This window comes from Miscanthus floridulus, chromosome 8 (genome assembly GCF_019320115.1).
Source record: "Miscanthus floridulus cultivar M001 chromosome 8, ASM1932011v1, whole genome shotgun sequence".
In the NCBI taxonomy this organism is placed as follows: Eukaryota; Viridiplantae; Streptophyta; class Magnoliopsida; order Poales; family Poaceae; genus Miscanthus; species Miscanthus floridulus.
Genome location: NC_089587.1, coordinates 21,729,871 through 21,739,068, shown reverse-complemented (window position 1 = coordinate 21,739,068; position 9,198 = coordinate 21,729,871). Strand labels below are relative to the sequence as shown.

General features: G+C 43.7%; 1 protein-coding gene across 1 annotated transcript; it reads left to right on the top strand.

Annotated features, from left to right (window-relative positions):
- Positions 1-5,327, top strand: LOC136475946 (uncharacterized). Its single transcript, XM_066473604.1, has 6 exons — positions 1-546; positions 2,966-3,002; positions 3,095-3,331; positions 3,403-3,450; positions 4,428-4,870; positions 5,010-5,327. The coding sequence occupies exons 1-6, from the start codon at positions 173-175 to the stop codon at positions 5,083-5,085; spliced, it is 1,215 nt and encodes a 404-aa protein (XP_066329701.1). The 5' UTR covers positions 1-172; the 3' UTR covers positions 5,086-5,327.
- The last annotated feature ends 3,871 nt before the right edge of the window (positions 5,328-9,198 follow it).

Genomic DNA, 9,198 nt, shown 5'->3' with positions numbered 1-9,198 from the left:
CACAATTCACACCCAGAATTGACTACTCCACAGCCCTCTCCTCTCTCTCCTTCCCCTCCCTCTTTCCACGACGCCAGACGAAACTGAAAACCATCGACGCGCTCCGCCCACCCTTCCCCCGCGGCCCTCCTCCGCTCCGCCTCCCAGCCCAGCCCGCAAACCCTAACCCTAGATGGGCGCCGTCACGTCGACGGTCGCGGCGCGCTTCGCCTTCTTCCCGCCGAGCCCGCCGTCGTACGGGGTGGAGCAGCCGCCACAGCCGCCGGCCCCTGCCGCCCCCGAGCCGGCGCCGGCGGCGAAGGCGGGGGAGGAGAAGGGCGGCGTCGGGGGAGGCCCGGTGGTGGAGCTCACGGGCGTCCCGCGGAGGGGCAACGTGGAGGCGCGGCGGCTGCGGACGAAGCGGGGCACGGAGGTGGTCGCGATGCACGTGCGCCAGGCGGGGGCCAAGCTCACGCTGCTCTACTCCCACGGCAACGCCGCCGACCTCGGCCAGATGTACGAGCTCTTCGTCGAGCTCAGCGCCCACCTCAACGTCAACCTCATGGGGTACTCGTACACGCCCAGCCCAGCCCGTTCCGTTCCACCTCCACGCGCTCACCTCCCCGATTGAGTTGCATTGGCTCAGATTGCGTTGCGATTCGATGCTCCCCTCTTGCAATTCTGTGCCGTTGGGACCACCGTGGGTCTGCAGTGTAGCCCTGGATCTTACTGATCGTGTGTCCCTGGATCGGAGCTACTGCTGCAATCTTATCTCGACTCTCGAGTTAGAATGCCGCTCGTGTTCATTTGGATGAAATGTTGGGACACTGGGGCGGATCACTGGGGTTGCTGCCTCCTACCTTCGATGACAGATGCAACCTGACCAATTACTATTGACTTGAGGCATTCATGATCCCAGTATGAAGCTGTACGAATGCTGGAATAGTGCTTGATGCTGCTTGGTTTGCTTGCAGTAGTTCACCTTTTTTTTTTTTCTTGGCTTTGAAATCCTATGTTTGACACTGTTACGTTAGCTGATTTGTGGTTGTCGTCATTTTGATTTTTCTGTGAGGCTGTTTCATTTTATGATTGGTGCTCTCCAGTCTATGTAATTTACTTAATGATATTAGATAGCACAAATAACATTTAGATTTTTAGTTCCTAATTGCTATAGGTTATTTTGTGACTGACTTGATTCTATGTGAGGTGGCATGGAGCCTGGTTTTTGTTTGTTTGCATATATTTTGATTGTTAGATGTTACTACATTTCTTGGTTTAATTGGAACTGTTCACCAATGGAGTGTGGTACAAACAAAATAATTTCTTTTGGGTAACAGTGCGCTGAAATAGCACGTGCTTGCAGGAGCATGAAATTGATACATACATTCATGCAGTTTGTCTGTTTGGTAGTGCTTGTAAAGTTCTAATACTGAAATTGCTGGTCAAAAGTTTCAGTCGAGGAATAATTTTGCAAATCTTTTGTTATTCACTATCTGAGGAAGTTTTCGAACGGTTAAATTAATTACTGGCAGTTGGTAACTCTACATAAGTGGAAGTTAGGAAACACAAATCTTAGTATTATTTTTCTTTAAATAGAAATGGTTTATCTTTCTTGCTTGACCATTCTGGCACTTTATTTTGAGCACACTTCCGTTAAAGATTCTGGGGTTAGCCCATTTGTTTCGCTCTCCCTGTTTGGTTTGGTGAAATAGCTCAGGAAATGAGGAATCTTTGTTTTTAAATTTCCATTCGACTCTACTTTAAGGTCCATGTTTCAGGGGAAAATAAAGCTGTTAAAGCAATTCTTGGTCCAATGTGCCTGATGATTGGTGGTCTGGTGGTTGATTGTCGATGCGAGAATCATTGATTGATTCAGTGAATCTAGCAGCTGTAGCCAATTTAAAATTCTGTGGTTAGAAAGAATTGCCTGTTGGTTTGTCCTCTGCTCCTTTTCTTTAAGCCAAGCTTTTTCTTGCTTTTGTTATGTTGTTTGCTAATAATATAATCGGCATTCCTTTCATCTTTTTTCTTATTGCTCTGTCCTTTGAACCCACTTTTTGCCCTCTTTATAGCCATGCATTTTGCCATGTACCATCATGCTGCGTGGTTACTTTAACTAGTTGATTGTGTTTGGTTGAGTAATGTACCTTCAACATCACGGAGGACTGCTTCTGACATGGCCCATAGGGCTTTCGTGGCTACCTTGGGACCTCTGTTATACTTAAATTTCTTGCATGATTACTAGATACCATTCATAACTCAGGCATCAGTGTTCATTACCAGTGATTACTGATACATGTTCCTAGAATGGAACTTAGCAAACTGAAATGTCTTTGCATTAACCGAGATGCGCTATCAGGTATCAGCTGACTTTCATTTTTCTTATCAAATTAAAAAAAGGTGAATATGAGTCGTGAACAGCTGAAAGTGACTCAGAGAAGTAGCTTAAACATTTTTTTTTCACAAAAGAGCTGAGTAAACATGTTCATGCTCATTAGCCTATCCATTAGCTGCTGGATAATACCATAGGTGTTCATAACTTCAAAGTGATTGTGTGATCCATATGTTGCCAATTTCACATGGTTGAGTGTCACAACTGCACTTTATTTTTTCTTTGATATTGGCAGTTTGTGTTTGAAGGGCGGGCCTGGTGCAAGTGGTAGAGTCTTACTGTCTGTGATCGGAAGGTCCCGGGTTCGAGTCGCGGTCTCCTCGCATTGCACAGGCGAGGGTAAGGCTTGCCACTAACACCCTTCCCCAGACCCCGCACAGAGCGGGAGCTCTCTGCACTGGGTACGCCCTTTATTGGCAGTTTGTGTTTAGGAGGTTTCATAATCCAAAAAATAAGAGTATTGTCAGATGAAACCATTTTCAAAGGTCCTTATGTTTTGGAAACCGCATGGTGAACCGCTCAGCCCCCTCCCGCCGCACCCCTTTTAGCCTAATTGGGTGAAATATTAATACCTTGTCTACCATTACTTTGCAGCTATGACTATTCTGGTTATGGGCAATCCACTGGGAAGGTACACACCTTTATTTGTTGGTAACTTCTAACTTTTTCTTAATATCATTAATGCTCATGATGCTAACCCTTTATCTTTATCTGATACTGCAGCCTAGTGAACAAAACACTTATGCTGACATAGAAGCTGTATACAGATGCCTCATAGAAACCTATGGAGCTGCTGAGGATAATATCATTCTTTATGGCCAATCAGTGGGCAGTGGTCCTACTTTGGATTTAGCATCCCGATTAACTCGTTTGAGAGCAGTTGTTCTACATAGCCCAATTTTGTCTGGCTTAAGAGTGATGTATCCTGTAAAACATACTTACTGGTTTGACATATACAAGGTAATTAATATACCGATGTTCTTGATCTTATTAATTGCTTAACCACATCTAAATTTGCCTTGTATTCGCAGAACATCGACAAAATTCCATTAGTCAGGTGTCCCGTGCTAGTGATACATGTGAGTATTCTTCATTTCTATAGCAAACCTTATGAGGACATGCATGTTTTCGCTCTTTCTTGAATTTTTCATTAGCATATGCATGTAGATTTTTTTGTTGCTTTAATGCGCTTTAATGTTACATCTGTGAACTTGTAGATAAGCGTTATAGCATTTAGGCTTCTTAATGGGGGGAATGCCCATACACATCCATTATTTGAAATGTTTGTTAATTTTATGGGAAGCCATGGACTACAGTCCTACCTGGGGGTTGTTTTAACGAGGGGATAGCTCCAGGAATTTTTAGGAAGGATTTGACCCAAATTCGCTGTCCAAACAGGACCCTGTTTACACAAACCTACATTGTCTAGTTTAGGCCTTGGGTATTCGTTTTAAGACCTGTTATTTTTTCACCAGAATGTGTTACATTTTAGTTTCTGAAAAAGCGTCGTCAGTGTTTACTACATGATACACATTATCGTTTATGACGTCTACAGTTGTATCAAACTATCCAATTGGGGCTTTACCAAGTGTAATCGACTTATTATTGATTGTTGCTTATAAATGTATGCTTACTTTTGGCAATACATCATGTTAATTGAGTTTTGATTAACCTGCTAGTGAAACAATCCTCATGCGAGCACTATACGTAGGGCTATCAAAGCTATTGTTTCTGGCAGGAAGACTTAATTACGTAGGCATCATCAAAGCTATAGTTTCTGGCAGGAAGACTTAACTAGATGGTAAAAGTTTTCTAGGTTTGGTGACTAGAAAGATGAATCACAATTGAATGCTAGTGTTTTATGGAAACATGGGGCAATTAGTTTGTTAGTAGGATCAACTTTGTCATGATTCATACTACAATTTCGTACTATACGTGTAGTCATCTTTGGAAAAAGTTGCTAAAGTTTTCTCCAGATGTCCAGCCTGTTCATTCTAGTCAAGATGCAGAAGCAGCATGCACATGCTCCTGATTTTAATATGATATCTTCTCTCAGGGTACAGCCGATGAGGTTGTTGACTGTTCCCACGGGCGGTCACTGTGGGAACTTGCTGAAGTGAAGTACGAGCCTTTGTGGATCAAAGGCGGAAACCACTGTAACCTAGAACTGTACCCGGAGTACATCAAACATCTGAAGAAGTTTGTTGGAGCCATAGAGAGATCGCCACCTCCGCCTCCGATCGACGAGTCCACGGAGAGCTCAGGCCCGTCGGGCTGCACCCTGACGGAGCCCGAATGTTCAGCGGAGGACTCGAGGAAGAGCACGGACTGCAGGGACAAAACACGGCCAAGCATAGATCAGAGACGCAGCACGGACCGGCGGGAGAAGCCGCGGGGCAGCACGGATAGGAGGGATAAGACGAGGAAGAGCGTGGACCATCCCGACAAGCCGCGGGCGAGCGTCGATCAGTCGGATCGGCCGAGGAAAAGCATCGACCGGTACTGTTTTACCCTACCAACCTGGCACATGTTTTTCCGATCATCAGTAGGATGCTTTATATATCGATCACATGTTAAGGTTTTGTTGATGAAATGGTGTGTGTGTGTGTGTGTGTGTGTGTGTGTGTGTAACAAACAGGTTTGGAGGCATGATGAAGTCGGTGAGGCTGTGCAATATCGACTGCTTCAAAGTGACAGCAACCTCTGGGAGCTGAAGAGAAGGAAATGATATGGATAGTAACAGGAAAGGTTAGTGTTGGGAGCCGTCTGTATGTATTCTTCTTCCCTTTGTGTAACTTATTCAATTGGGTGATTGGTTTGGCTGTAGTAGGAGTGTTTTTGTTTTCTTTTTTCTTCCTTCCTCATACAATACAATGGGGGCTGGCTGGCTCTGTATCGTTTCCGTTGGGTTGGGTTGTTCTTTTTAACATGAGATGAAATAATAATAATTTTGTTGATAAAGAGACGGCTCCTCTCCTCTCCTGCAAATTGATGGGCGATGCCTGAGGGTTTCTTTCAGTTCAAATGCTTGTCAACTGCAATGGCGGCACGTAGGCGAGAGGGATCTCTGCGGAGTGGTGGAGGTTGATGGTATTTTTGCATGCCCGTGTTTGTGTTTTCACGACGTTTTTTAATCGATGAACAGCATTTTTCTGGCAACAAGGCCTTGTTTAGATCACCTCTAAATTCCAAGTTTTTTCATTCTCTCTCCATCACATCAATTTTTGGACGCATGCATGGAGTATTAAATGTAGGTAAAAAAAATAACTAATTGCACAGTTTGGTTGTAAATCACGAGACGAATCTTTTGAGCTAGTTAGTCCATGATCGGACAAAGTTTGTCAAATACAAACGAAACGTGCTACAGTGTCCAGATTGCAAAAATTTGTAATCTAAACAAGGCCCAAATTAGAGCAAGACTAATAATACAGCCGACTGGCTGACTGTAAGGTTCCTTGCAGCCTTCTCTCAACCTACTCATACAGTAGTTAGCTCTTTACAGTTAATACATGGTCTACTTGTCTCTCTCATAGACTTTTTTGGTTCTTGTGCCCAAACCGGCTGTAAGCTTACAGCTCACTTCTCCTCTCTCTTCTCACATCTCTCTTTCGTCTCAGCATTTAGTCGGCTTACAGCATGTTATTATACTTCTTAGTCGACGAAACTTTCAGCCATCGCTCGTCAGCTAAGCGAACAGGCATTGGACACCGCCGCAGGCCTCGAGCGCGGCGACCGACGACGAGGACGTGTTGGGAAAGGAACCGGGCGGACTCCGCGCACGCCCTCGTGTCCCCCGAGCACCGCACGTTGAACGGAGGACGACGAACACGCGCACGCACGCACTCCTGTCCTGTTCCTGTTCCTGGCGGGTCGCGCCTTCACACGCCCGGGTCCGGGTGGCCTGCGCGCCGGCCTCTCATCCGTGCGAGGTCGAGGACGCGGCGCGGCTGCGTTGCGGCGGTCCCGCTCCTATCCTGAGACTAGGACGTGGGAGCAGTGTGCAGTGGCCGGCCAGCAGTGTTGCCGGCCCGCTGCCTTCTCCCCCTTGCCGTTGCTCGTTGCTGTTGCTGTGTCGGTCGAGTCGTGACTCGTGAGCCGGGTAACTCTTTGTATCCTTTTCAAACTCATCCTATCTTGTATAAAAAAAACTCATCCTATCTTTTCTACGATATTTTCAAATAAGTTAGTTGCACAACTTATTCTAAAAAGGCGTCCATAAATGTTTTGGGAGTATAAATTGTGTGTCAATAAATTTTATCTAGAAAAATTACTTGATGGAGGCATTATGAAACTGTTTGTTAAAAAATATAGTGAAATGAGTTGTTGCAAAATTTTATGTTTGAAGTTTAGTCTGTAATAAAAATTTAAAAAGACAAAAAGGGCCTCAAACAAGTTGAACAACTGAAATTATGTGCACAAGTTAACCATAAAAATTATCAAAAGTTGCATCACAACGTTTTCTCTCATAAAAGTTGTGATGAGCAAGTCATGCTGAGGAGTTGTCATGATAGATTTGTACACAAATAGTTACATTCAACATAAGTTTACAAGTTTCAAAAACAGAAATTTAGACATGAAATTTTCTAATAAAAATAAAAAGTAGGCGCCCTATTGGCCTATTGGGATTCGTTAGGAGCTAGAAGTAGTTAGAGCATCTCCAAGAGTTTCCAAAACTCACTCCCAATCTTGATTTTTTTAGCAAGATTGAAAAAAGATGCTCTCCAGCAACTTAGTATCTCAACTCATAATCTTTCCGCACTTGGAAAAATCGACCTAATCACGCGAATATATACGCGCGCATATCCATCAGCCAATACGAAGGTGGAAGGATGTGAGAAAGAATAAAGAGTAGGACAGGGTTCCTGATGCAAATGTACAAGAGAGAAACTGAATATAAAAGTGGCTAGGATGATTCAGAAATAGTCCAGGATTTCCGATGCAAAATTATGTTCTATATTGTAGGACCGACATTTTTGAAAACTATTGGAGGAGCCCAACAAATGTGCTCCCAACTTTTTTTAGTCACTTGAAAAATTCATTGGTTTGCTAATTGTTTTTTTGGAACTATTGGAGATGCTCTTGGCTGGTTAATAGACTAGTAGCTTAATTACTACTATTTGGAGCCATCGGGCAACAAATGGTTGAAATGTTTATTTTTTCTAGAATGTGCATGCCTTTATTGTCTAGTGAGACAGTGTGTTGGAAAGGGAGATGGGAGTAGTGGAAGGCCAAAAGGGTATTTCATTTTGACAATCTATTAGTTGCTATTAGTTGTGCTTGGTCAGCTAATGAGATGTTTACCAGATGGTTATCTGCATTTGTTTGGATGCACATAAAACTTCATTAGCAATTACTCCCCCCGTCCCTAAAAGAATGCAATTATGGAACAGTATCATGTTTTAGTATATCATCTTTGACCAATTATAGATAAAAAAAATTATAAATACTTATAATATAAAATAAATATCATTAGATTAATTACGAAATGTATTTTCATAATAAATTAATTTGAAGCCATAAATGTGAATATTATTTGTTAGAAATTTGGTCAGATGTGAAGCACTCAAAGTGGCACGCAACCTATAGTTGCATTATTTTACGGACAAAGGTAGTAACTGTTATTGCTATTGGATCCAAATAGGCTCAACGGTAGCTTATTGTCCTATAGAGCGTGGGCCTTGCTACGGTACTTCAGTTACACTCTACTAAGATCTTAAAGAAATCAGAGCCTTTAAGATGGAACGATTATATATGTACTCTAAATAAAGAAATTTCTAGGATCCCATCATCCCCTCACGCCAACAATTTTTTTTTATCCCTTCCTTCCTTGTTTGAATTGACATGATTGTAGGTAAAGAAAAAAAAACCTACTTCTTTGTTTGGTCCCCGTGATGAGTGCACATAGGTTTGCACGTGGATAAATATTTCTTGTTTCTCTCAAAAAAAAAGTTTGGATATTAAAGCAAGAATATATGACAAAAGAGTAAGAGCCAATTTCATTCCTACTCCAAGTCATAATCAGAACTATGAAGAACTACACACCTTTCGTCCTTTTGTTAGATCTAAACATCTTCAGGATACAGTTCTCTGCATCCTACTTTTATAAAAATTTGTGATGTATTGGTCGTGTCTGTTGAATTGGCTGTTTATCCTTGTTTAGTTGACCGTGTATCCCGTTTAACTGGTTTTATATCTGAATAAACGCTAAACAATAGGTGTTCGACTGTTTACCGTTTAACATTTAAGTGAACATTGGTTTTATGTCTCGTAAAACCCCTTATATTGGGTACAATTTCTAAATCATTGTATACACTATATCACAGGGGTAGATGGAGTATATTAGAGATTTTTATGGTGACTTCGTTAATTTTGAAATCTGTGGATTTTTTTTTAATTTTAACACTTTTTGATAACTAATTTTAAATCTAACGCTGTAAGTTTTTTTAAACTAACACTTTTGGCCGCGCCTATTGCCCTGGCGCGGCTAAATGCCTGTGCCGCGCCATGCATGGTGGCGCGGCAGAGGTCTGACGTGGCGATGACCGGTTTCGGTGACCGTTGACGTGGCAGCTCTTGCCGCGCCACCGATCTTGGTGCGGCATTGTCGGGCCCTGATCCATGGCGCGGCAGAGCCGAATAAATACCGCGTGGCCGGCCGCCCGCCCGCCTACCGCCAGCGCCCGCACTCGCCCATCCGCCGCCAGCCGCCGCGCCCACGCCCACCCGGCCTCGCCCGCCCGACCACGCCGCGCCCGGCCACTCCCGCCGCGCAGCGCCCGCGCCAGCCGCGCCACGAATGCCGACGCGTCAAGGCCGCCCGCTCCTAA

Coding starts and splice junctions, on each gene's coding strand:
- LOC136475946 (XM_066473604.1), top strand. CDS start 173: ATGGGCGCCGTCACGTCGACGGTCGCGGCGCGCTTCGCCTTCTTCCCG. Junction 547..2,965: donor CTCAACGTCAACCTCATGGG/GTACTCGTACAC, acceptor ATTACTTTGCAG/CTATGACTATTCTGGTTATG. Junction 3,332..3,402: donor ACTGGTTTGACATATACAAG/GTAATTAATATA, acceptor TTGTATTCGCAG/AACATCGACAAAATTCCATT.